The sequence below is a fragment of the Tigriopus californicus genome, chromosome 3 (genome assembly GCF_007210705.1).
Source record: "Tigriopus californicus strain San Diego chromosome 3, Tcal_SD_v2.1, whole genome shotgun sequence".
Classification (NCBI taxonomy): Eukaryota; Metazoa; Arthropoda; class Copepoda; order Harpacticoida; family Harpacticidae; genus Tigriopus; species Tigriopus californicus.
Genome location: NC_081442.1, coordinates 9,130,641 through 9,157,386, shown reverse-complemented (window position 1 = coordinate 9,157,386; position 26,746 = coordinate 9,130,641). Strand labels below are relative to the sequence as shown.

Sequence of the window (26,746 nt, the reverse complement as noted above, 5' to 3'; positions counted from 1 at the left end):
TTCCACATTCCACGTTCTCAGCTCTTCTAAGGCTGTTTCTCTTCTCGTTCGCCAAGGCCAGCCCCGAGTCGAGCCTTGGTCTGATCGTCGGGTTTTTCTGAGCCAACTCGAGATGCTTTTCGGAGGCCGCTTAAGCATCCTTCGCTCAGTTCGAATCCAACCTTCGTTGAGAGAGGACCATTGTGGCTCAATTTGTGCCCAAGAAGAGGAGCGAAAACGAGAAATTCCACAGACCTGACTGGCGGGAATGGTCATGACAATTGTTGGAGGAATTGGATGGACCATTATAACGCCGTAAGCACGTAAGTCATGTCTTGTCATCTTATCCATCAAACCTTTCATTTTCGTGAACGGTGCATGCTCTATCAAGCACAAGGAGGGAACCTTTTCGGTACCGCTCTCATCTCAGGAAAGCGTTGAAAATGCCGACAAAAAAGACAGGTGGGATATGAAATATTGGACCAATTGGATAAAGATGAAAATGGGAGAAAACAATCGAAGATGATTTTTGACAACAAAAATTTATTGACATCTAGGAGAGAGGCGAGGCAATCTTGAGAAATTGAGGTCTGTGTTTGTCAGTATCATTTCAAAATGTTGCCTTTCACTTGGAACGAAAGCTTCGAAAAAGGAATTCACTTGCGGCTGCCAATTATAATGGAATTCAGTGGAAGTTGTTGAGGCACTCCAATTTATTTTTTTGATAGAAGTTTCTCGGAAGTAAAAGTTGCAACACGAAGGAAAATGGTCCCAGTTGGGGTTCATGTGCCATAATTTGGGAGCATACTCATACTCTTTTACACTAATGGAAAAATGAGAGCACATATTTATGCAAATTGTTGAATGAGAGGGGGCGTAATGCAAAAGTGGTTATGGTATTGCTTTTAAGAAGAGAAAAATGGTTCGGTGCAATTGAAAAATGTAAGTTATTTTTAGAACGAGATCAGATGCCATGTAAGTGCACATAGCGAGGTTACAATTCAAAATTAATCCCAAAAATCTGATTGCCATTTCACTTGTAGGATCCTTCCATAGTTAAAAGATAGCTTTGTTATAAATTTCAAAGCTGAACCCGCGAGCGCTCATGAAACCAAACAAGCTTTTAATTGCCTCATCTGACGATCTATTGGGCTCTTAATGGAAACTAAACAAGAACTGGGTGCAACAATGCATCACTTCTATTTAAATAAATTTCGATTTATACTTATTTTAGCTCTTTTTTTTATCAACAATTTGATGTCCAGTCTCTACTTGTAACATTTCAGGTCAAAAACCTTACTTGTTCAAAACATGGAAACGAAACATCAGTAGGGCCATATAACGTATGCCCATCAATTAATATTTTCTGACTGAAGGTTTCGGGTACCAATTCCGAATACAGGAAGTTGGTGTCCTCGGAAGGAATCGGGACCCAATGTCAACTGGGTTGAGCCTGTTCGTGTTCCGATATTGTTTCCTTCCGAAAGTGGGATTCGAACTCACGCCCTCTGAGGAACACACTAGCACCTCTATCAAGTGCATTTTAGCACTCGGTTAGCATATGAATATTGTATGAAGAATGATCCCAGAGTTTTAAAAATGTTATGGAATCCACCAAAAATGGTCGCTTATTATCAATTAATTGGTGTTAAGATTGAGAGATCTATAGCATGCAAATTCAGCTGCTGAAAAAATAACAGAAAGAGGGCGACATCTGGAATGGAATGTAGTTTTGTTAATATTTGTACATTGGTTAAAATTGGTAATGGCTCCTGAAATTGTTCTTACGCTCAAGGAAAAAAAAGGTTTCTAGTTTTGGTGAGTTTGCTTCCTCCTAGGCAAAACAGGGACGATTCTTTGACCTCGATTTCAATTGCTTAGGAGTAAAATTTAAGAAAATCTTGTCCAACTTATCCCGTTTATTTATCATCCAATATTTTCTATACAATATGTTGCTTGTAAAAGACAAGCATAATAACAGAAGAGCTTTTGATTGGCCTTTTATTTTGTGCCGGTCGTGATTCTATTCACCTATCCTATTCAAAGGAGAATTTTTCGAGTGTGAAGTACAAGAAAGCAAGATTACTTATTTAAAAACCCTGGACATAAAACAGGCTACAGCAGGCGCAAAAAGATAGGTAGGTAAATTGGAAGTTGCGTTCCCAAAACTTCCCAAATGTAAGGGGTTTCCCCTAAATCTGGTTAACCTAAAGAATACGTTAGCAAATGGCTTGAAGTTATTGATACCTAAATGAAGGTTTCCATCAATATCAGGTTCACGTGGTCTTGGAGTGTAGGCTTCGATCCATGAGAAAAAGTAAGCGAGACATGGCTAGGTGCCTACTGTGTAAGGCGTTTTGTTCCACCGTAAGTTCTACGCCATGGATGCAGCTTTTGACCTTTGTCGGGACATCTCCTCCCTAGCTCACCCTGGTGTCCAACCTCAGAACGTGATCTCGACGTCTGCCATTGAAATCAGCTGAATGAAAGAATGATTGCCTTCAAGATTTTTTTGAATGAAATAGACATACTTTTGAATCCAAATTAAAACAATAACCTGCTCTATCTCTAAAATCTGTTTCCTCGAGTTTTGTAACAACGCAATAAAAAATCGTTTATCATCGAGATTATAACATCTAATCTCCATTTAACACCCTGACTGGGACAGTTAAAAGATGAACGAAGTTATTAGCAAAGCAGCAATATAGAAATAAGTGAAATTTCCTTATTGACATTGATTCTTTGTCTTGCCCGTAAAACTAATTCAGAAATACTGGTTATTTACCTTTCAAAAACTACTTTGGAGCTGGGTAGGGAAATTTCTTGAGGACTGTTCATTCAAAGGGTTACCCAGGTTCATAGGAAAAATTCATTGGATGAATGATTTCATTCCTGTTTCATAAGCAATGTGGGTTTTGAAGCTTGCATTCGTTCAAAGGTCTCTTTTTTGGCATTGGAAGAATTTGGCTTTCCATTTATCAAACAATGCAACGTATGAAATTATTGAGGTCATAGATAAACGACACATTGTGCATTCTTGCATGAAAAAGCATTGTCTTTAAATAAGTGAAGTTATCGGAATGCTGGAAAGTTCTTAACTTGTTCTTAGAGACGAAAAATGACATGTCACTCACTATTAGGTTTCCTGTGCGAAAAAATTACTTTCCCAATTTCAAATTGATTTTAACTTAGATGCATTGTTCCAAAATCCATTTCTGATGCTCCATCAATTCACAAAGAGTAAGGAATATTGGGTGATCCTTGACTTGGTAGGACGTATTTACAAAGGCTGGTTGACATCTTCAATGAGGAATGATCGTTGGATCTTCCCTTCAATTAAATGAAATGTTAATTTGTTCCCCTTTTCGAATTGACACACTCATGTCGATCATGGAACACTTGGTTCTGTTCCAAGCATGATAGAGCAGCCAGAGTTCCTATCCCAAATACAACCCTTGTTGAGAATTGTGGGAGGGTAAGTCTTTGTGTCAGTTAAGTGCATCCATTCATTGAGCAATGATGACGGCCTTTTCCCCTCCAAATGTGTGAATACTTTTATACATTATGCTCCCCATTGGAAATTACCTTTGTTCCCTTAATGGCATGCAGGTAAGCAATAGTTACAGGGATGTTTGGGTATGAGGAAGCAGCAGGCTCTTGATTCCATCTGGTTACCTCATCACTTTGCGGTTGCTTTCATGTCGTTGGGGCTTAGCCTTTGTTGTTGGCACCAGCCTTCAGTGGTTGATCCTGTGTGGCCCGCCTAATCTTGTTAACAACTTCGTCCAATGGCATGAAGGATAACCTATGCACAGTGCAGTGGGTTGGCCTCACAACCAACCTTAAGAAGGCTGTGCCACAGAAACAGCCTGTTGGGATCAAATTGTGATTGGCAGCTCATGGCCTTTGTTCCCTAAAGATGAGCCCTAAGGCAAAAGACATTTTACAAAAATATGATCATTCTACCACAGTTTTGAAACAGCTTTGAGGTCGGTTTTTGGCATGAGATTCGTGAAAAGTAGCACCAATAATGCAATTCTATTTTGGCCAATTGTGTCTTTTCATTATGTAGATGACCAAGCTGCATCAAACTAAGATTCATGGTTATCCTTCCACGGAGATGTTCAGAAAGACATTGTTAAAGAAGACCAACCAACAGACTATTATTGCCGAGATTGCATTCCATTTCCTTTTAAACTGTTGATCTTTTTGGGAAATTGTACCGCACTGCATGGATTTCCTTATTTGTTGGTCATTTGATTATTGCTTTTTTTTAAGTCTTAATCTAGAAAAAAACTTTGCCAGACGGTGTTCTTTAGTTGTCTCTTTCAATTACTTGGAATTATCTTTCAATAGAATGGAAGAGCAAAATGCAAAATGATTGTGAATGACAAATAAAAGGACTTCATCAGCTTAGACAAAGCTGGTCTGATTCAAAACATAACCCGTTTATAAACCGTTTATAAACATAAACATAAAACCGCGCATCCATTAAAAACATATTGTTTGCAATGTTCTCAAGAGACCCTCTTCAGAAGGTCGCCTCAGCAGAAAAAATGAAGCTGAAGGCTGCCCTTGCGAACCTTATTTTCTTCTGCGGTTCTTATTTAGTATTCATAGAACAATTAATCTTTCTCGGCTTTTCTTCCCTGTAAGTGTCAGACTAGTAGACAGAAGGTTTAAACTAACGAGAAACGGTGCCTTTCTCAGGTTCCAATTACGCCCAGTGTCTAATCCAATGTTTCCAATTTGAAGTACTGGGTGGGACTTGGAATTTGGAATCTGGATCTCGAACTTAATCAAGACGGGCTGTACCCCTGGGTTAAGATGAATTTGGTCGGTTGTTCCTTGTGCACTTGGTTGATGAATGAATGTGAGAGTCATTGGGTGATGTAAACCGAGATGAATGTGGTCTCTTGATTTGGCAGTAGGATCGCAGGTGGGATCGGGTGAAGGCTTTTCAGGCTTTGGATTGTGGTTGATGCGATCAAATCCCCAAGGTCCTTCTGGGTTCCAACCGGGCTATGGGAGCGACCCCCGTGGCTTTTTAGTTCCATGTTCCGAGTCATCAAAGTCTGTTTAGAATGTCAGGGGGGAATGGGAACAGTGGGAAATTAGCCAAATGCCGTCCATATTGGTACTCAGGAAGGATCCCAATTTCTACTAGCTCACTCACTCGAAGTACACAGGAACACGAGGAAATCTTGTCTTTGCTATCTTGGAGCTGGATCGGTGATGGATGGGACAATGGATTTTGTCATACAGACCATTAAAGGGGCGAGGAGTAAATAATGCATGCCCTTTGAGGCGTGTTGGGTAACGTGCACTTAAGATGAAAGATATGTTGTAAGGCATGTGGGATGTCTGGAAGTTCAGGAAATGTTTTAGAAGGAGTTCTTCGGTCCATAAATGCTGTGGCCCGTATTCATTTCAGGTCAGCCGCCCAAAGAAGTGCATCAACCCGTAGCGAGTGACTGGCCGAGCAAGACTAGCAATAAAGATTCGGAATCCTCACTCATCTTTCATTTTGCCTCGAGGTTCCTCACAGGCTTTTTCGGCTCCTTTAACAACCAGGTTGATGATGAACGAACCCCAAGGCCAATATCCCGGACCTTTGGTAGAACATCCAAGATAAATGTTCCCAAACTAGGACGATGTCTGTCCTCCTTTTCTCCAAAACAAGCAAGGACCCCCAAAAAGCTGAGGAGGATCAACCCAAAATGAAGTTTTGTCCATGGGCTCCTGCTTGTCCTTTCATCATCTCTGGGCGGCCTTCAATGGTCTTGGCTCCAGTTCAGAGGCTGTAACGACAAGGACAGAGGAGCGAGACGCAATCCCTCTCATTTGTGTTGCAATAGGCATTTTGGAGGCTGGAACCTGGAATTGGAACGGTTAATGCCCATTCAACATGACGGATGGTGAAGAGATGTATACAAAGAGGACAAAAGGGGCCAATGCTTCGACCGACTAAGTACCCTTCGCCAACAATCCGAGGACAACTAGCAGACAGTCACTCATGCGACGACAAAGATATGCGAACAAATCAGAAAATCATCTAATTAGCTTGCCCCTTGTCATATCTATATCTACAGAGTCCTGAGCAGCCGAAACCAAAAAATCAGAGGGAAAAAACAAGAGTCCCCTATGATGCAGTCCCACGTCCAACTCCGGCCGATGGGACCATTCAGGATGAATAATGGGAAGTGTGACACCCGTGACGAATCGTTACGTGGTGTTTTGTCGCAGAAGCCGCCTAGTTCATCATCTTTATCAGATGGCAAGTTGAGTTGCAGGAAATGCCCTTGCCATCAGAAATCTAAATGGAATGCATCAGGATCTCCAATTTCATCCGCCTGTCAAAAACCGAAATGTGGAGGACAATCCCCAACATTGCCATCGTCCATAGCACGCCACAATGGAGAGAGCCATCAACTGAGCTGGGTAAGCATAGATTTAAAGCTCACGTTGGGGATCAGTCGTGATATCGGCAATTGGAATGCGTCTCATGGGAGACAAATAGAGGAGACAAATCCTTTTTACCAGTATGTTGTAGACAGTGCGGCCTTTGGACTTGGCCGGGAAGAATGGAACGAGCATACAGATCATTAGACATCTTTGTGAAATGTTTTCCTTAGAAGAGGACTTATCTCCATAGTTGGTATGAGGAAATAGGAAGGGAGACCTTCACCATCTGGAGGGATCTCTTTCAACAATGGAACTGGAGAATGAGACATTTCGGCTGTCCTTAGAGCAAGATAGCTAAGAGCTCAGGCAAACTCAATTTCCCAATAATTCTGACATTCTGAGAGCTCAAACCATGTGGTTGGTTGGTTGGTTGGTTGGGTGGGTGAATGAAGTAAAGCTGTGAGCCAAGCCTAAAGTGCACTTTCCTGGGGGAGGGAGGCATATTCTTCTCGAAATGGCTTATTGGTGGATATGCAACTTGGCGCCGTTCCACGTGTTTGGAACGGAACAAGGCTCATCTTGGCCGGAGGAGGCATAAATCAGTGTCCTCGAGTAATACGACTAGAAATGGCTGGAGACCGTGATATGTTCGAATATCTTTCTCAAACATTCCAGGATCCACCGTCCCTGCATCCAGCCTCTTTGGAGTCTCATGGTAGCTTGCCTATTCTCAAAAGGCTCCAAAGACTCTCAGCTAAGCCCTCCAAATTCAATCAGCATTCTTCTCCATCTTCTTCGTCCGCATCCTCTGGGGCCCGTGGTCTTTCTAGCTTGTCACCCATGATGAAGAAACGCTCACCCGTGAAGGCGGATCGAAATGAGGCACTCCCTAGCGAGTTTCGCCCCAAAGAAGAAGGAACCATATCTGTGATACACACTGAGGGGTGAGTGAGTCCATGGGGAAATCTTCGTGACTTCTTGTTACTTTGGGATGAGGTTGCAGCCTTTGGCCCTCTTGCTGTAGTTCTGAATGGGACAAAAGCGCAAGATTACCTGTCACGAATCGATGCTATCCCAATTGTAGTGTCCAGGTCCGGTTCGTTTTTCTTAGTTCCACTTCTTCGTTTTCAGGCCCTCTCATTTCTTGGACGATAGCAATCTCTTGAACGATGGTGACGCCTCATTTTCTAAGAACTCTCCCAGGTACAGGAAAATACATTTCTCAACGCTCAAGTTCTTACAGCTAAGAATATTTCTTGAGGCGGAAGTTCTTTGCTTCAAGATATTGGGTTGGTTGGAAAACCAAACAACTAGAAGTGAAAGCGAAATGGCCAAAAATAGTTTGACATTGCTTAACTTTCAGGACCAGCTCTGCATAGGTCGACAGCATAGCTGATGGTTTATAAGATTTGGATAATTTAGTGAGCATTTAGATTGCAGCTTAGTTACGAATACCTGCCTGATGTGCTCTGCTTTTCTGTTTGCTTGGAAGAGTACAAAGTAGACCTAAATGGCGTCTCTCATGACGGTAATCTTTCTATTAGAGTTGATCTGGAGCAACTGATTAGGTTGCTGTCAAATCCAGTCATCTGTGGTCCACAAGTCTAAAGTTCCTTTTCAATCTTTCAATGTAACTAAAACAATCCTACAATTGAGCCTTTAGAACAAACCTTTAGAGTCTCGGTCATAAGACACTTCAACTTGCGAAATGTAAGGCATCCCACGGGATTTCTCCAGACGAGGAATATCACAAGACCACAAAAAGTATCTCTCCCCTTAAGCATAAAAAAGTCTCATTATTCGAGACAAGAAATTCGATGTTTCCAGCGTTTTAGTCTTACCCCGTTTCCTCTTGGCCTAGCTAACTCAAAGCCTAGCCACTGAATCTCGTTCCAGCGGTTTCCGTCAACAACGCCAATATATTCCGAGTCCGCTGAGCTCACCTGCTGCGGCCAGGAGATTTGGCCAAAGACTCGGGGACAAAATCTGTTCCAGCCCGATTGTGTGTCGTGTGAAGAAGAGAATCCGGGATGAGTCCTCGGGGGATTCTAAGCGAAATGGCTTTTGCGGTCTCTTGAGCAGCTTTCGAGAGCAAGAAACCGAGAACTTGTTCATTTTGCGAACAGGTGACACGGGCAGAATCGCCAATCGGGTCCACGATGACAAGTGGGATGTTTGGTAAGAAACCCTCCCCTTTTTCGCTATTCCCTTCTTTTCTTCGTCTTTTCCGTAACTGTCAACTGAATGCCAAGCAAGTCTTTAGTGCAAAGCCTCTCCAAGAAACGAGAGATTATGCTTCTTCCTCCTTGCTAGCGTCTAATTGAGAGTGCTCAAAAGGAAATAACTCCGCTCGTCCTGAGTTTATGAAGCCTGGATTTGGAGTCCCATTATCGCCTTTTGCTCGGGGTGAAACTCCATTCATTTATCTCTCCCAGCACAGAGAGGCCATGTATGGGTATGCCCGGGTAGTAGGTATATGGTATATCTTGGTGTGAAAATGACACGCATTGGCTTTGGACCAACACCTCCCGCTTTGTGAGTGCCACGTGAGATATGTTCAAGGTCAAAAGGATCAAACGCATTCATCCCATTCGCTCAGAGGTAGAGGCTCTTTTGGCCCCCAAGCCACCAAAGCCGGGAAATGAAAGATAGTCTTTGTAGTTGTGATTCCCTGACCCTATTCAATTCTCGTCATCATCGGTCGCAATCGTCTCCCGGAATCTCGCAAGTCATTTATTTGGATCAATGGTCGGTTCCACTAGCCTTGTACCTTATTTACCGTCACCGTAACAATATTGAGGCCTCTCGGAAAGTGATTTTTAGGTTCGTACGTTTCTCAAATGATGTCAGAGGAACCCTGTAATGTTGCTTTCTAAGTCGAGCCCTAGATTTATATAGAATAGAAAGATTCATGAGCACTAACTAATGTATTGGTATTTGGAACGGAGTGTTGCCCAAGAGCAAGAAGCATCGTGTCTATTAAAGAATAGATGTTTTGAGTGATTTCATACTAAGTCTCATACTTTTGTAAAAGTACTTGTAGGAAGTGTTTATCCATCTTCGCAACGCTCGTCTTGTTGTCATCTTCATTGACCTTTTCTCTCGTCATGCTTATTATTTTTAATCGTACAGAAGACTGTTTTTGCAGAATGTATGTAGACTAAAGGTCATGAACGAATTGACTTCCCTGAAGTGGAACGAATTTCAGAGCATGCATTATCCAAATACAAAAAGCGGGATTCTCAAGTGCAATGCGCTCATTACCTATACATATCGTTAGGGTCCAAAGAATACTTACTTCAGCACTCACTAATGACCTTCAGTAACAACAAAAGACTTCTTAAATAAGACCATTCAGAATCGGTTGATAATGATGCTTTAGCTTTGCACCTTGGATCTCGATGAAAGGAATTCTTTCAGTCAATATGAACCGCAGATCAGACGGTCTAAATCAGAGCAATCTCAGCAAAAAAAAAATATCTTTTTTGAAAGAAATGCATTTTGATGAGGCCTCCTTCTACTTTGCACTGTGGATTTGGGAACCATGAAATCGACTTCCCTTAGAATGCAAATATACCCGCAGGGAAGAAGCGACAGTCCCCTTTAGCGACTTTCCAATTGTCACCAAAGATATCTTCTAGAACCATAGAGTCCAAATACAACGATTGAATAAAAACAAGACAAGGCCAACAATAGAATATGTAAAAGCAGATGTCCCGAATGGGAACCTCTTTTTTCGCTACCTCTTTACTTGAATGAAGGGAAGGTAACTGAGCCTCTCTAACCATCTCTATGGACCATAACCCCGATCTTCATGGTGGGTGGGCGTTAGTTTGAATGCTTGAGAAGTTGGATGGTTCAAGTCAGTTTGGGGACAAAACATCACCAAATCACGGAACCGACCAAATTGCCTCTCTTGAAAGGGTGCACTTCTATCCCACTCTACTTGGTTGGCTCGGCGTTAAAACGCCACCAAATTGGGTGTGTCGATTAAGTTAAAAACGGACTTGACCATCATTTGGTAATTGGTTGGGCATCTTTGTTCCAGGACCTCAATGGGCGAGGATATGTGGGAAGAGTGGGAAGAGGAGAGTGACTCGGGGTCAGACAACGACGACGAGGATGAGGACGGAGGAGGCTCCTCCCATCGGGAATCTTCCATTTCATCATCTTCAGACGATGACTTTCTCGAGCTTCCCTTAAATGACATGACAATTTCCGCGGCAAGAAGATGAGAAGAAACAATTGGAAGAAAGAAGAAAAATAGACGTGAAGGAAAGAAACTCGGGAGCTGTTCCAAAACTTTCGTGATGCCTATCGTGACAGGAGTGCGGTGATGGGATTGAACTTTTGTTCCACTCTACGCCGAGTTCTCAGTCCACATGGAATCACCATCAATGGCAATGGAACAAACAACTCACACACATTTCGTTGCGTCGAAAGTGAACACAAGACATTAAACCGAATGCACCTGTACCCTATGTATGGTTAAGATCATCATTGAACCGGAATATAAAGCATTTTATTGGCATTTAATTTTCCAATACTTTTAGAGGTCATGAAGGTGTTCGGAATCATTTCTTTTTGGATTTTTTCCCTTTTTCCTTTTCGTCTTCGCTCTCAGACTCAGACGACGATGATGATGATGACGATGATGATGAACTGGGTGATGATGATTCCGAGGAGGAGCTACTTGAGGATGATGAGCTAGAACTTGAACTCGACGATCCCGAACCTTTCCGTTTCTTCTTCCGCTTGGATTTCGATTTTCTGAAACAACAAACGCAAAATTTGATTTCAGACCTCCCATTTACATCTTATCAATCTGAAAAAGTCGCTGAATTGACAAACAGACAAAATGACGCTTGTTTCGCTTGATATGTGACACGATTTTGGATTGGAAAGGGGAAAGAATATGGACTCAAAACGAGCAAGCGCATTGGCCCGAGGTTGGCTCCTCGTCTGGGATAACGCCATTGCCAGAACCCCGACAGTTCAATGGAAATGGAACGAGGGAAGGAACGGCAGAGGCACCCACCCATTCACTCAGGGAGTCAAGTCAGTCAGTCAGTCAGTCAGTCATTCAAGCGCGGGAATCTCATAATAGACTCCATCTAGTAAAGCAAAGCATCGAGATGTTTCTGTGTATACCTTGAGCGAGAGCCTGAAAACAAGCTTTGAAAGACGTGTATTGAAAATATTGGGAAACGAATAAACGAGCTCTTCCCGATCGTACGACCATAATGGAAGAATGGGCGAGGAATAAGTTCGTGTTTGAGTGTTTTTTGTGCAGTCATATATGTACGGCTGTATATATGTATGCTCTCCCCGGATAAACTCAGAGAGCTTAAGAAAGGCAGACTCTGTCGTTCATCCCTCTTACATTTGAAATTTCAACCGGAACACTGTCACGCTTCAATGATTGTTCAAGTTCTACCATGATCCTAAGCCCGAATACGTACATCCTTGGGGTTTCAACATACGGCACGCCCAAAAATTAGTACATAGCTTTGCCTCATGAATCGATTTCGAACTTATCGGGCTGAAGATATTTACTTGGTCTATTTGGTCTTGAGTTTTTTTTCAAGTGCACCAAAACAACAGATCCGAAGGCACACGCCTCAAAAGAAGAACACATCAAAGGTAGACTAAATCCCCCGAGTAAAAGAAATCCCTACCTTCCGACAGTTTGTAAGAAAGCAGTACATATTACAAAGATGATAGTGAAACCATTTCGTTGTTGTTCCTACTCAATTTATTAACGGCAGGAGGGATCTCCGATGTACCATAGATATGGTATGTAAGAATTGTCAGGGCTGCACGACGTGGGTACACAAATTTCTAAGCAAAAAGTAAGAGCGTGTGAAATATCACATGTGAGGAAAAACAACACTTGGTTAACTCGCTCTCAAGTCCGACGAGATTGAAATGAATGGGAATGATATGTGACAAAGATCAAGAATGGTTTTGGAACCACCGACTTCTCGTCGCGCTCGGAATTGGTCCTCCATGCTTTTTTTATCATATTCTGAGGAGTTGAGCGCTTCATTCGAGACTTGATGGCTCTCTTCAAACTTGGGTGTCATCTCCGATTGAGGTCTCTTGGGCGGAGAGAAAGTTGGTCCACATAAATGCGTCGGTTTCATCAAAATCAAAATCACTGCTACTTCCACTTTTGGAACTGGTGGCACTCGTGACCGTACTTTTCTTGCTGGGATTGGAACTGGTGATGGTGCACGAGTCCTCTGATCCCTCGAGGGAAACCAGCGTGTTCGTCCATGAATCCTCGGTGAGGAAGGGAAATGAATAGGACTTAAAGCGAAGGAATCTTTTGTGTTCGGCTGTCAAGGGCTTGGGACCGCGATTGTCATTCGGCCTTGTGCCTTCGTTCCGTCGGAAGGCCTCCAGCTGGCTGTGAACACTTCTGAAAGCGTTTTCCAACCGCAAATTGACTTTGTGCAGGTCGAGAGTGGCCATGGAGATGAACTGAACCAAGCGATCTCGTTCCAGGAACAGAGCATCTATGGCCTCCATCGAATCAGCCGACTCCTGGGGCCGATCTAGACCCAGAGTAGAGGCCACTGCCAAGGCGCTCAATCCCCGGGCTTGATCCGTGTATAGCGCTTGTAACCTTTCAATGTAATCGGGGACGTGGCTGGACGAGATCGAACTTGGACCTTCGGGCAAAGGTGGGGGTTCCGACACTTGCACAGCGGCACTTTAAACGCACAATAAACGGGAGGATTGTTGAAGCAAATATCTCACTCGAGGACCAAGCATACCTTTGTAGTACCAAGATCAATGACTCTTTGTGCTCTTTGAATTTCGATGACCACGGCCAAGCAATTGAGATTTAGGAGGTGGGAAGACGGACAAATGTAAATTTGAGGCTAGCTAACTCGTCGTTTTCCTGGCCTGTCCAGTCCAAAAGTGGAACTGAAAGGATTTGGAAGGGAAAGTGAATGTGAGGGCCCAATAAATTGAAAAATGTAGTCAAAAGAGATTGTGAAATGAAAAAACTTTTCCTTCTCCCTCTCGGTACTTCTGAGTTCGTAACTCTTTGCTCTGCTTTTGAGGGAAGGATGGGTAAAACTATGTACTACAGTGAGACTTGAAAATTTGGCTAACCTCTTTTTCTCTTTACCTCAAGACGTGAAGGTCGTACAGAAATTTATTCTTTTGGAACAAATTCCTCAGGCCAAAGCAGAGTGTCGCTCTGACTTTTTATTCCCGTTTTCGTCCATCAAAGCACCTCAAGCAGAACATTTCGAAGCTGAACAGTTCAACTAGGGAACTTTTCGGATCTCGAATGTGCTTGCTGGGGACCAATTTGCTAGCCTGTCTGATGGTTGGGGAGCACATTCTCGTAAATAAGTTCAACAGTTCAGAGGAGTGCCCCAACCCTGGAAAGAGCCAAGCCAAGGTAAGCGAGCGAATCGACTTGTACTCGCTCAGCAAACATTTTTTTTCTATTCGCTTAGAGGGGTCCCTAAATTGAAAAGGAGAGCGAGATATTTGCTTCAATGTGGATTACGTTCCTAATGAAAGCATCTTCGCGATTGGAACAGATGGTGGCCACTGACTCATCACTCATGGATCTTGAACTGTCGAACGATGATCCCGCACTCCCTGACGTCGCAGGATCCAGAGCTCTTAAATCCGGCTCACTGTGTCTTAAAGAGCCCTGTGAAAGCCGCAATTTACTGGGAAGGAATGAAAAAGTGACCCTGGGTCTGGGCTCAGGTACGGACTCAGTTGAGCGGACCTCTTCATTCGACTTTTTAAGGATCCCTTGGGAGGAAGAGGGCGAGCTCTCTTGAACCTCGGGCTCTGTTTGAACGCCCTGAGTGGTCCGGTTTCCACTTTTTGACAAGTCGGCTAGGGTTTCTCCCACCTTCTCGTCGACCTTGCTTGTCAATTTGACCCCTTTCTTGAAAGCGTTCAGCGAGGCCACTTTGGTCTGGACCACCGCTTTGAAGCCTTCCGCAGAAGCCCTCTTGGGCCGTGACTGAATTGGAGTGTCATCTCCACATGCCATGTCCTTCATCTCCGGTTTCGGAGGCTCTGCAGGAGGAGGGGCTGCCTCTGGAACGGGCTCTTCCACTTTAATTTTTGACAAGTGAGGATCAGCTGAAATACCTCGCTTCTTGCCTTTTGTCTCATCTGATGGAGGCTTCAAGGTGGATCGACCTCGACGACCAAAAGGAGCTCCATGCTTGGCGGCAAAGTCGGAGGTTTGTTTATCCAAGGCATCGTTTTCTTTTTCGAAAGCTCGGCGTCGGACTTTTGAGCTTGGCAGAGGCTTGTCTGACAACAGTTCCAACACAGATTATTTCATAACCCCTCCAAGGATACGTACATTTAATCACATTGCCAGGTACTAGATACTTCTGAAGACAAGTTCAGTCCAATGGCAGACAAAATACAATGCAGTTGGGTTCTTGATTGCGAGGAAAAAGCTGGACATGGATAAAATTAATCTCAGGAAAAGCCAAGACGGTTTTATCAGTTTGAGGAGAATATTTCTTGGCAACAGCAATTTTGGCACAGCGTTATTTCGTTTTGAAAGTACCAGAGGTTGGGTTGAAGAATGGCAGAGAATAGCAGGAAAACCGAAGCAGAGCTGAATAGGCAAGACCAGACATTTTGATCAATCAAGTAGCAAACGTTAGAGCTGGTTTGATCCGAATAAAACTTTTTGATGTTTCTTTCACAAATTGCTTCTCCGGATTGTGCAAAAATTGGAACTCGTTTAACAAAGTCAGTAACTACCATAATTCATAGTTCAGTGCATTTTGTACTTTGGATTCGGCTTTAAGCGAAAAACTGGTGTCTTTGCCATCAAGTTTGTACGTAATAAATCATTATTTACTTCTCTTTAATACAAAATGAAACGCCATTTTGTGTATTCAAAATGCTATTGGTAAGTGGACTAAGTGAACGAATGGGAGAATATAGAAGGATGCTTCGAGAGTAGTCACTTGCCAGGAATGTTGGCGGTCCGAAAATATGTAGGCATATATTTGCTTTCAGTTACGTTCAATAATCCCTTTGGTTACGTCTATATTCCTCCAAAGGGCCACTCCTATCCAGAAACGAACGAAAATTCTTTTGATTTAGATCTCCATAGAGGGAGGTGATGAACCTTGGGAGTGTAGACTGTAAGCAGAATTTATGGGGAAATGCAGAGTCAGACGTGAATTAATTGGATTTTCCCTGGAAGGAGGAGCTTCTTATGGAAGACGAGTGCTAATTGGAATTCTAGGTGGAGGATCCACATTCAAGGGGAGTGAAATAATCTGCGGAGTTGTCACTTTCCTCTCAGGGCGTTGAAGGCGGAAATCTTATCCGCGATGGTCGAGCCAGTGGGAACAAGGCCCTCGTCCTCTTTTTTCACACCACGTGTACTCTTGAGACCGGCTCTGGCCTTCATGGCCAAGCCTGACGAGCCAGAGGCCGAGCCTCCTGATTGCTGACCTACTGGCATGCTGTGTGCAGGATGTCTATATTTTCTCTCTCTTCTTCTTCTTTTTGCAAGCGTGCACTTTTTTCCGCGGTCAAATCTTACCGAACGGCAAATGGCGGTTCAAGTTCATTGCCAAAAGCCCGGCCAAAGCTTGGCTTCCTCAAAGCCACTGGATGTGCATTCCGTACGAAGCGAAACAAACACGAACTCTTTTCTTTGCTCTCGATCTTGACGTCTCAAAGGCCTCATACGTTAGTGGACCACAGTAGAGGACAGAGGAGTAGGGAGAAGGTGGGGAGGGGCGGGTGGACTTCAAAGGCCCCGAGTCAAAAGGGTGGAACCACTTCACACAATGAAAAGGGATGTTGGGCTTGACTAGTCACATAGAAGTAACAACCTTCGACTTTGATGAAGTCAAAAGTCCAAAACTCCGTTGGAAAATGGGTCCATGGCCCCACTTTGGAACACAGATGAACGCTAGAGTGAAGTAAGGCACAGAAACACAACAACTGGCTTCTTTCTTTTCACTCCTCGACGCCTCGAAGAATCTCACAATTTCTTTTCGAACTCCATTCACTGGATAGGTGAGCATTGAGCAGCTCACTGTGGAAAACGAAAGGGTGATGTGCATCATCTATCCATACACGAGCAAGCCACAAGAGGGGAGGAGGGAACAACAAGGAAATTTTGCAAAATATCTGGCCCTCGAAGAATTATCTCAACACTGGAATAAGATTGCACGAGGCGAGGAGGGAAAGCCAAGATGACGATAGACTAGATGTTGATGATGATGTTGATGAGCGTTTTTCACGAAGTTCGCCCTTACGTTCCAGTTCCACATGAATCCGCGCACTGTACGACTACCACATATGTAATGTATGTAGACGGGATGAAGGGACGGGCCACGAACTGCTGGACTCTACACAGTCCAGCGAGCACAACATGAGCGTTGTGATGATGCAAAATGACTCTCTTAAGCCCATTGCTACTCCTCGTACGACGTCGACTACTACTACTACTACTACTAGTGCTACCACCAATAGGCGCTACATATCCCACACGTCCCACTCGTCCCAGGGGAGATCCACTCGGGACAGATCTTCTTGTCCGAAATTTTGAAACGCCTGTCATATGACAGAAATAACGACTCGGAGGTCGGCTCAAGCTTGTTTTGGATTTGCCATGCGGGAAAACACCATGACCATGCCGTCAGAAACCAAGTTTCGAAATAGGAGGATAAAAACAACGAAATATAACGCCGAGGCCACCTTAACAATCTCGGCACGATTCCTGTTCCGTGCCCTATTAGGTTAGGTGTTTGTTGGCCCCAAATTCAAATCTCACGAGGTCGCAGTAAGAAAGCACGCATCTCGAGATTAAACGAGGTGTCTCAGAAGGCGACAGGCAGCCTCTAAAGGTAAACGTGGGCCCAAAAAAGATTCTGCTTTTTCTTTCTTTTTATGTGTATGCCTCTAATTTCAATCTCTAAATCTCAATTACCATGAGCACTCAAATGAGAATGAAAAGATGAAATTAAGTTACAAATTTAATATATTTTTTTTTCTATTTTAGCGTCTATGTGAGAGACTAAAATAGCATTTCCCGAAAGTACATTTTAAAAAGCGCTTTCCATCAAAAGCTTGTCATTGAGATTTGTTACGCAATCCTCAAAACAACCATTCACACTTTATCAAAGCACTCAATTTGGGTTCAAATAAGAGGACTTATTCGTTCGTGAAGACTCTACAATAATTCAGAAACACCCTGTCATGTAACGATGTCTACAGGAGACAAGGAGTGAAGCAGATCAGCATGGGACGAACAAAATAGATCAGACTCAAAAACAAGGCAAAAGTTATCCTGGAGACCAAACGAGCTCTGCATGGGATGACGAAATTTGTGGATTGGATGCTTTGGAGCTTTGAAAAGAAGTGACACAAAGCCTTGCACGTAGAAGATACTCATCAACAATACTTCTTCGAGCTATCTTCGGAACCAACCCTTTAATACCATTGAAGGAATTTGTTTGGAAGAATCGGGCTCAAAGAGTTTTCCTTGCTTTGAGTTCCATTTGCTCAGGCCCAAGATTTCTACTTCCAACTTGTTTAGTCTTCCTCATTTGAGCAGTCAACCTCGGTTCAAGTGAGATCAATGAGCATGAATCAATGAAATTAGCATGGCATTTCCAAACAGCATGACGAACAGCAGCGATTTCACTTCGGACCTGTTCAGGTGATCAAGTTTGTTGCTCGATTTCATCCTCCTTGGGCTTCCTAGGCTTGACAAATGAAAGCAATTCATCTCATATCAAACAAAAAAGACACGAGACGGGCGATCCCATCCGAAGGAAAAGGATCCCATTTCTCAGGGCTCTAATCGCGTAAAACAAAGGAAAGCTCAGGAGCATCTTCTCGAGAACAGGGGTTCTCTTTTCTTTCGCTCTTGTTCAAAACATCTTCCGAGGTCATTTCTAACAACCACAGTTGACTTTGTTGCTTTCTTAAAACAACATAAGGCCAGCTTGGTACGTACGGAAATTGCCTTAAGAAAAACTTCGCATCTGGTTAGATCTTGGGGGAGGATATTGTATCGGACTTTTCTTTAGCGAGTGGGAGGGCTGTTTGTGGAAAGTTTCGATGCCCTTTGGATCTACCAACTTTGCCAGACTCTTTTTATTACGGTGCCCTCCGCAAGCAGAAAGTGTGGGTAAAGTAACAAGTCAACGAGTAGTTTTTTGTCATCACGACAAAACGAAACATTCACTGAGTAAAAACTGTCATTTTTCAATTTTGGACGACACTAATAAGTGTCTACTAGTATGTGGGAAACCTCCTTGGCAGGGAAAACGTGTTAAATTACATTCTTACCAAAGGATCAAGGTCACCCAGGGTAAGGCTGAGGAACGTGGCCAAAAGCTTTCAAGGGTGACATGGGTTGACACGGAATCAAATTAATTGTCAGCTTTTGCTTCCAGTCTGAAAGTGTTCTTTGCTTCTTAAAAGGAGGCGACAGACCAGCCTTTTGAAGCGAGTCCAGATTTGAAATCCCATTTCTGAAATATTTCTAGGCGTTCCAAGGAATGGCGTATTACTCGAGTGCATCAATGGGCATGACAAAACACAGGACCTCCTTGATTTTGCGTTAACTGCTAAATAACTAGGGTCCATTGAAAAGGTAAACGAAAGCTTGAAAGTTTCGCGACTGCCATCAAATGATTTTGCATCCAATTTGGTGCTCCAATTCGCTAAACGAGGCAGAAAGCAAATCATGTTGTGAATGTAGCAAGACGATTAATCAATCAATCTTTGACTAATTCCCATGAGCTGAGCTCAAAGGAATCTTCAGATGACAAACCATCAGAAGAGAATTTGTTCCATCGTCTACGTCGTCTAGTTCCATTCCTCTTAAATGGGAGCTTCCTTCAGCGCCTTCGTGGGATATCTTTTGTTATCGTGCATCGAGACGATCTACTGTGATGTAGGCTTTCAATTCTAGGATTTTCGTCTTTCCACTCCATCCAAAATCAATTATGGAGCTTTGTGGGATCCAAGTATTTGGCCTGCTGCTCGAGGTTAAGCAAACCTGTCAAGAGACTTCAAAGGCCCTGATCCAATTTGAGCCTCAAACGAAAAAAGGTGAACAAAGAGGGCATTTGCGGCGAAATAAAGAAATGCCAAAACAAACTCTCGTCACGGTCAAAGGGAGGATTATTTGCAAATATTACCCAGGATGTGCACATTCGTTCAAAATATGTTGCCAAGGGTGGATAAAAGAAAAACACATTTGAGGAGTACCCTCAAAACACGACGATATTCGCAAGGTAAATAACCAACCAAGCATTCCTAGAAATCCCTCGCATCCACGAACATAGTGACACACACAGGAATGGTGTTGTTTTTCAGGGTAAATGCGCATCTACCAATGCCCCATGTAAAACCAAGTCACTTCCACAAAATGCTAAAAATGTGTCTGATAGAGTGCCTTCACTCAAGAAATCTTTTTCTTCCATTAGGGGTCCTTTATGGAATTTAGATGCATCCAATGGAAATCGCTCCTTTGCCCACTATTCCTGAGGCCACGTAAATTTTAAGTGCTCAAGAGTAACGATGGAAATGCAAAAATGGGCTCAATGTTCGGTCGGATTTTTTGGCACATGTTAGTAGTAACTGGCGTCATTTCAAGTGCGTTAAATAACTTGAAAACATGACATCTTGGGAATATATTCAGACTTTTCATCAAATCCTGGCAAATATACTGTACATTGGATGATCAAACTTGAGTTGCTAATAGAAAACCTTTAGATACATTTTTGCCTTGCTTACCAACCCTTTCAACCAAATTGTACCCTCTAGACTCTTGATGATAAATAATGGTCAAGTTAGATCATGCTACTTTTTGAGCCAACCTTAAAAGATCCCAGGACTTGCTCGATTTGGTATCTTTTGTATATCATTCGTTCCACTTTCAAAATTGATGATTGCGCACAAGACCGCAGAGACGAACTCAAAAGTTGTTTTCCAACGGCACAAAAGATTCTGAACCAATGAGGAAATGAGGCGGAAATGGATCTATGGCCCATCTTCGATCCCACAATTTGGCATGAACCGCCTCCAACAGAAGCAACACATCAAGCACGAAAAAGAGAAAAAAAAGCTTCGTTCCAGACCGATCTGATCCCCATTCAGTCTTGTGGCCTGATGAAGGTCACTTGGTGAATGGTACGTTGAATCACATTTGCATACTAAAACACCTATGATTATGGCGCTACAGACGTTATGAGGGATATTTAGGGTTAAAACATTGACCAACTATAAACTTCGTCATCAATTAAATAGATAAAGCCAAGATCTCTCCTCTTAAACAGATATCCAAGAAACTGTGCGACTTTGTAACTGACACAATTGCTCATCATCATATGACATGACCATATCGTTGTCTGTTGTCTAGTCACTCGTCAATGCAAGTTAAACATGGCGAAATAACCTTGAGTGGCAAGACAAAACAGATCCTAAACCAATCTAAATTGAACTCTGATCTCCTGCTTGATACAAGCTTGAACTGGATGGTCCAATCGTAGAAAAAGCTATCCCGTGTTCGTCTGACCTTGTTATTTCCTCCCTGTCATATCCAGTTGGTTGTTTTCCACGTCCACTAGGTGTTCTACATGCTCTCGTGCATGTGCGTACATAACGGAAGATCACGTTCATTTCTGTTTCAATCATCATAACAACACGCATATAGGCAATGATTGGGCCAAAGAAACATGGAAAAGCTATCATTCTCGTTAGGATCTAGGGATTAATCTGTCTTCCTGATGTCAGAACGACGACCACCAGAACGGCCGATGAGGCGATGAGCCAGAACCCTCCAAGAAGGAACGAGACGAGTGCGTCATCTTATTGGTCAATTCTCTGTCCAAGGGACCGCGTCACGTTCTCAATGAGGCTCTTGGAAGAAGACATTCCAATTAAATACTTTACCTCAAGGGACTCGCTGAAGTTATGGCCGGAAGCCGAAGTCGCCAAGTTTCGCTCGCTTCTTTATAAAACAGCTCGGAACGAGTTCCATAAAGAATGTGACAAAGGCGGATTCGGAAGATAAGTGGATCCATCTTCCCAATGAAATTGACGAGATTATGACTAATCCCGAAAAGCAAGAGAAGTGAACAAACGCATGCCAGAAGGTTGATCTCTCCGAGGGCAAAGAAATGATCTTACTGGGATTGTTACAGCACACCAGAACTTTGAGGAGTTAGATGGTGCACCATTCAGTTACTGGAAGAGGCCATGTAGTCGTCACCTCATGATACCTCCAGACAACAAACTGGGAATCTGCCATCGTCATTTTCGGTGGAATTGTTGCGTTTGTCGAAACTACTATCCATATTTACGAATAAAATCTGAGGCAAAAAGGTTTTCTTTGTAGTTTTCACAAAAACTTTGACCGCTCATTAGGGTATCCAGGATTTTAAGCAACGTGAATTCCAAACTCCATTTCATCGTTGATCAGCTTAAATGGTCTCGCAATGAAATGATTATTAGTGCTTGAAAATTAATAATTAGCTGCCCTCGACGCTGATATTTGTTGCCTATGATGGCCTGAGTCATTGGCGAAATTTGAAGAATGTTATGAATTTCTAGCTTGACTAGACCAATTTCGTTGTGATTTAAGTGACTTTCGTATCCGGAAAAGACCGTGACTTTTTAGAATAGTTTTTGTTTCGTTAAAACGAAAAAATGCGTCGGGTCGACACAACGTTAGAAAGCCCACGTAATTTGTGATTATAATACTGCACGAGTCATTGAGCTCAACTTTATGTTAACGCACTCGTCAAATATCTTTGCCCACTTGTCAAAGTTATTCATTTCTTTTACAAGGACCGGTTTTCAGCGGTATAAAGTTCCCTCTTCGGCATGCAAAGGAAACCAAACGCCACCATTAGAAATCTTATTTCATGGCGTTGTGTTCACGCTGGAATCTTAGATTCCAGCCACTTCAAATATGGCTTCAAGTTGTTTCGAGGGGAAAAATCGTAACTTGAAAGCCGATTCAAATAAAAGAATAGCTAATTGTCCAATAACGGCGGCGTTCTTTGCATGCAGTTCATTCAAGTTTGGATCTCAAACAGTCAATCGGTCAACACCTGGTGTTTGGCCTAGAGGGCTAGTCAGAGAACTAGTTTGACCTAATCGACTTTCTTCAAGCCTCACTTTTATAAACTCCACGTAAAGAATGCCCCAGCAAATGAACAAATAGCTATTCTTTGTTTTCCTTCTTTGACAGTATGTCTTTCATCTCCTTCGGCTGACTCTTATATCCATCCGACTCTCCTCTTGAATAAGACCTAAAGTGGATGAGATATGGAAATAAGACGCGATGAGACAACTTCTCCATTGAAGGAACTATGTATTTTAGTGTACTGAGTTTGTTTACAGTTGACAGAATCTCGTTTGTACGCTCTATAATCTTCGTCCGAGGCTCTGGCAGGAGCTCTGGAAATGGAACGCTCCAAGAAGCGATCATAGCATTCCAACGCCACTTGGAACAAGAAGCATGATAGTCGAGGCTTGGATCAAGATCAAGGCGAGCACTTCCTCCTGTTCTCATCATAACAACATCAAATGGATAACGAGGCGTCGGCCCCTTTTGTTTGGGTACTCGAACATTCGCCTCTATTTTGACTCGGATTTAGAACCGTGCATGCCTTTTATTCACAGTCCTAAACCAAGAATCAAGTCATTTAGTCATCTACTGCACAGTCTCAAGAGAGTCGGCGGTATTAATTGAAAGCCGCTCTTCCGTTCATCAAAGTTAGGTTTACGATCGAGTTTGCCAGACATGGCGTATAGACAAGGTAGAGTGTGCATCTGATCATCTGTGTTGGAACGGACGAACTTGGAGGAGAGTTTGGCTGTCTACTCACATGGTGATCATGATGAGCTACATGCCTGTTCGATGTGACGAGACATGACAGATGCTCTTGGAAATATTGTATTTCTTTTCGAATCTTGCTCCATCAAGTTGGGTCAAGGTAAGCGAAGAATCTGAATCCAAAGCTTCGAACTTCGAAGGCAAAGCCACATCAAGTGTAAACTTTTCCAAGAAGTTGACATTCATCCAATAATTACATGTCTTCCCAAGGAAGGTTCTTGTGTTATGAAGATGAGAGGAGAAAATTTCAATACCCAGGTTTAAACGAAGCCAGTTTTCCAATTTCAATTAAAGAGAACTAAGTTACTTAAAGCAAAAGCTCTGGGATGGATCCCATCACTTTGGAAATTGCATATGGCCAAAGAGTAAGAAAATAAGCCTGAAATAGACAGCAATCTAAAAAAGAAACTGAAGGACACTTCTTTCCTTCTTTCTTTCCCTCCTTACCACTCCCAAGCAATCGAAGTCTACTAACCACAATTAACTTGAGTGGATCTCAAATTCTCTTAACTGCCAAGATCCCAACGGTCCTCTTTTTTTTCAGCTAATCGACGAAGCCCTAATCCCCCGACAGTAAACTAATCACGTCAAAATGCTTTGGGAGGCTTGTTAGATCCTGAAACTCTCGGATACAATGGCATCCAAAGTTTGGACAGAGTCCCTGAGATGATTTCCCCATTCCCAGACAGACAGAGTATGCTAACCAATTTTAGAACTCACCTCTTCATGGCAGACTTTTTTGTCTTCCCCAATTTTCCGCCCTTGGGCCCATCCTCGTGCTCGTCGGCCACAGACGAATTAATTTCCAATTTCCTTTTCCTCTGTTCACCCTCTTTCAATTTCCTGTTGAGAGTCACTGTCCTGGAATCCCGGTGAAGGTACTTGCGCTCATTCTTACATTCGTAGGTCCAATGGCCAAATTGGAGACATTTCTGGCAGCGAATTGTTTCGGCGGGCGGCTCGCTGAAATGTTTTGGAAACCAATTCAAAGCATGAACCCCTCTAAATGGAATATCACGCGCCAATAAGTTCGACTAATGACGCTATTCTGCAGGGAGAAACTTCACTAGACCCGATCCGACCACAAATGGAGTTTGGAGGCCTTGAGTCGGGTCTTTTAAATATTCATAGGGCGGCCCAAATACGATGTCGGGTGAGTAGTTTGAAAATTGGGAGCTCCTCAACCTTCGAATGGGTGAGAACTTGCTTGTTTGTTAGCCAACTCGCTAACTCGTCGGAGGATCCCGAGAGGCGATGGTTCCATGAATATAGACGAGGAACGCGATCCAAGTGCACTAAAAGCCAAATATTGCGCATCGACCTGCACCGCGATCCAGTTCCTTTTATTATTCACTCTTCCTTCAACTACGGACTAAAGCCCCATAAAAACAATTGGGCACCAATATAGCTAAAGACAGCATCAAAAGAGATTTGTCGAGAACAGCATAAAAAGGGCCCTTTTCTAGAAAGATAGACGTAATGAATGGCAGTAGTCATTTTAGTTTCAGATAAAAGCACTTTAGAGAAGGTCGACGTTACAGATAATGGCAAAGCTTTCTTTGTCTATAATGGTTTGAAACTTGAAATAAACAACCGCAGAAAACTCATGCACTTCTTTTGGAATTACATTACTCAAAAGAAGCAAGGCCATAAAAGGTATTTTGAGCTCATTCCCGCATTCACGGCATGGGCAAAATCTTTTGGGTTTTGGTGCATTCATTTGATCTGATAAACGATGACGATTTGAGATTTGTGTCCCCAAATCCTTGTTTATGAGCCATGGTCCGTGGAGTTTAATAGCCCATTCTACATTGGACTCAACTTTTAACCAACTTTTAACTTCGATCAACGGAGTTTAAAAAAGCAATAACCTGAGACAATGATCGGGCAAGCTAATTGTATTTTTGCTGACAAGATAAAATTGGGCAAAAAAACTTACACTAGGCTCATTAAAGGAATCATTGTTCTAAAACCTATATATTCCAAAAAGATCCTAAAGTAACAGAATGAAATTCCAGATAAGCGCTATTTACGCGATGATTTCGACAAATCCAAATTTTTTTTTATATGATGAAATCATTCCAAACAAACACAACCAAGATTTTAACAAATATTCATATAGAGTGTCATTCATATAACTATATTCATATAACTAACTTATAGAGTTTTTATTTATATAGAATTTATTGAAGACCCATTGAAGGCGCGATAAAAGTCCAAGTAAAAAAGTTACAGAGTGATTTTAAAAGTCAGCATTGATTCAATTCAAATCTTGTATATTTTCATATTCGCTCTGAAGTGGCTAATGAGTAGCACTGGGGCGAGTCCTTTAATTTTCTAACCTATTATTAAAGTCAAGTCCAACAAATACAAACCCATAATTACATAAGGTTGCTTTTTTATGGGTCAAGGCCCGTTTTCTGACACATAATCGTTTCATACTTCAAGAATCGAGTACGGAAACGCCTCAAAACATCAGTTTTGAAACACATGAATGTCACTCATTGGCATCTTAATTCAATGATTTAGTGGAAATTTCATCTCCAGGCGTATAGTAGAAATGTACGTTAATTCTCGGTCATATGGGACGTAATCAGATAAGACGCCTAGAAACTGATGACAGACATATCTCGGGAAATTATCCAAACGAGCACTCATGAATATCAAACACTATTCAATGGCCTTGCATACTTTCACGACTCCACAAAACAAAGTCCCCTCTTGTCAAGACTCTCATGCGGATGAATTAGTTTTACCTCTCAAGGTCAATCCAAGTGACAATTCAGTCCTTCATAAGACCACGAACTTCGTGATTAGGCATGCAAAGAGTTGTACGTATGTACTATACAATCAGCATACAGTTCAGCATACAAAACACGTTGGATTTCCTTACCTCTTCTTGGGAAAGAATCCTCCTGAACCTAACGGCATGGTAGGGTGGGTTTGAGTTAATGACTGGTAATGGGAGCAATTTTGGGAAACACGACACTCTAGCAGGTTTTGGGTGGAACGAATTTGGTATGTCCAAGATGTTTTGAGATTTGAAACTTTGTTTTGTTGCTTCTGCTGATTTATTTCTGGGCGGCCGGGTTGCTCGTACGCAACCGAAGAGTTTCATTCACTCAACCTAGGACATGAGATGAGCAAAAAAACATGGCAACCCAACGATCGAGAAACTTATCATATTCTTCAGCAGTAATGGGACTTCCCACGCCTCTTTTCGTTAACCATTCCATCTCATTTGGTGTAAGCATAACAAATTAAGGAGTACAAAATAAATCCTTACTCCTTCGTTTTTTCCACCACCCAAGTGACCCTTCATCGTTTTCTTTCCGGCGAAAGCAATTTCAAGCTTCGGGGCAATCTCCTCATAGGTTGTCGAATACTGAAGCAAAAAGAGTGCCTGACAACTAACCACTTCTGAACCTCTGGTTGAGTATGCTACATCACAACTTTCCACATTTC

The 26,746-nt window shown here is 42.6% G+C and overlaps 2 protein-coding genes across 2 annotated transcripts; one reads left to right on the top strand and one right to left on the bottom strand.

Moving 5' to 3' along the window:
* LOC131878467 (uncharacterized) lies at positions 1-10,943 on the top strand. Its single transcript, XM_059224448.1, has 6 exons — positions 1-302; positions 5,414-6,420; positions 7,060-7,328; positions 7,516-7,587; positions 8,281-8,562; positions 10,433-10,943. Exons 2-6 carry the CDS (start codon positions 6,124-6,126, stop codon positions 10,617-10,619), a joined length of 1,107 nt encoding a protein of 368 aa, XP_059080431.1. The 5' UTR covers positions 1-302; positions 5,414-6,123; the 3' UTR covers positions 10,620-10,943.
* On the bottom strand, positions 10,885-26,370 carry LOC131878469 (zinc finger CCHC domain-containing protein 10-like). The gene is made up of 3 exons (XM_059224450.1): positions 26,175-26,370; positions 24,002-24,244; positions 10,885-11,154 (listed from the first exon to the last, which is right to left on the bottom strand). The coding sequence occupies exons 1-3, from the start codon at positions 26,210-26,212 to the stop codon at positions 10,959-10,961; spliced, it is 477 nt and encodes a 158-aa protein (XP_059080433.1). The 5' UTR covers positions 26,213-26,370; the 3' UTR covers positions 10,885-10,958.
* Positions 26,371-26,746: the final 376 nt, after the last annotated feature.

Excerpts from the sequence above, each read along its gene's own strand:
- LOC131878467 (XM_059224448.1), top strand. The coding sequence starts at position 6,124 with ATGATGCAGTCCCACGTCCAACTCCGGCCGATGGGACCATTCAGGATG. Across the intron at positions 7,329-7,515 it reads TCTGTGATACACACTGAGGG|GCCCTCTCATTTCTTGGACG; the intron begins GTGAGTGAGTCC and ends CTTCGTTTTCAG. Across the intron at positions 7,588-8,280 it reads TTTTCTAAGAACTCTCCCAG|CGGTTTCCGTCAACAACGCC; the intron begins GTACAGGAAAAT and ends ATCTCGTTCCAG.
- LOC131878469 (XM_059224450.1), bottom strand. The coding sequence starts at position 26,212 with ATGCCGTTAGGTTCAGGAGGATTCTTTCCCAAGAAGAG. Across the intron at positions 24,245-26,174 it reads GGATTCTTTCCCAAGAAGAG|CGAGCCGCCCGCCGAAACAA; the intron begins GTAAGGAAATCC and ends AAAACATTTCAG. Across the intron at positions 11,155-24,001 it reads AAAAAGTCTGCCATGAAGAG|AAAATCGAAATCCAAGCGGA; the intron begins GTGAGTTCTAAA and ends TTGTTGTTTCAG.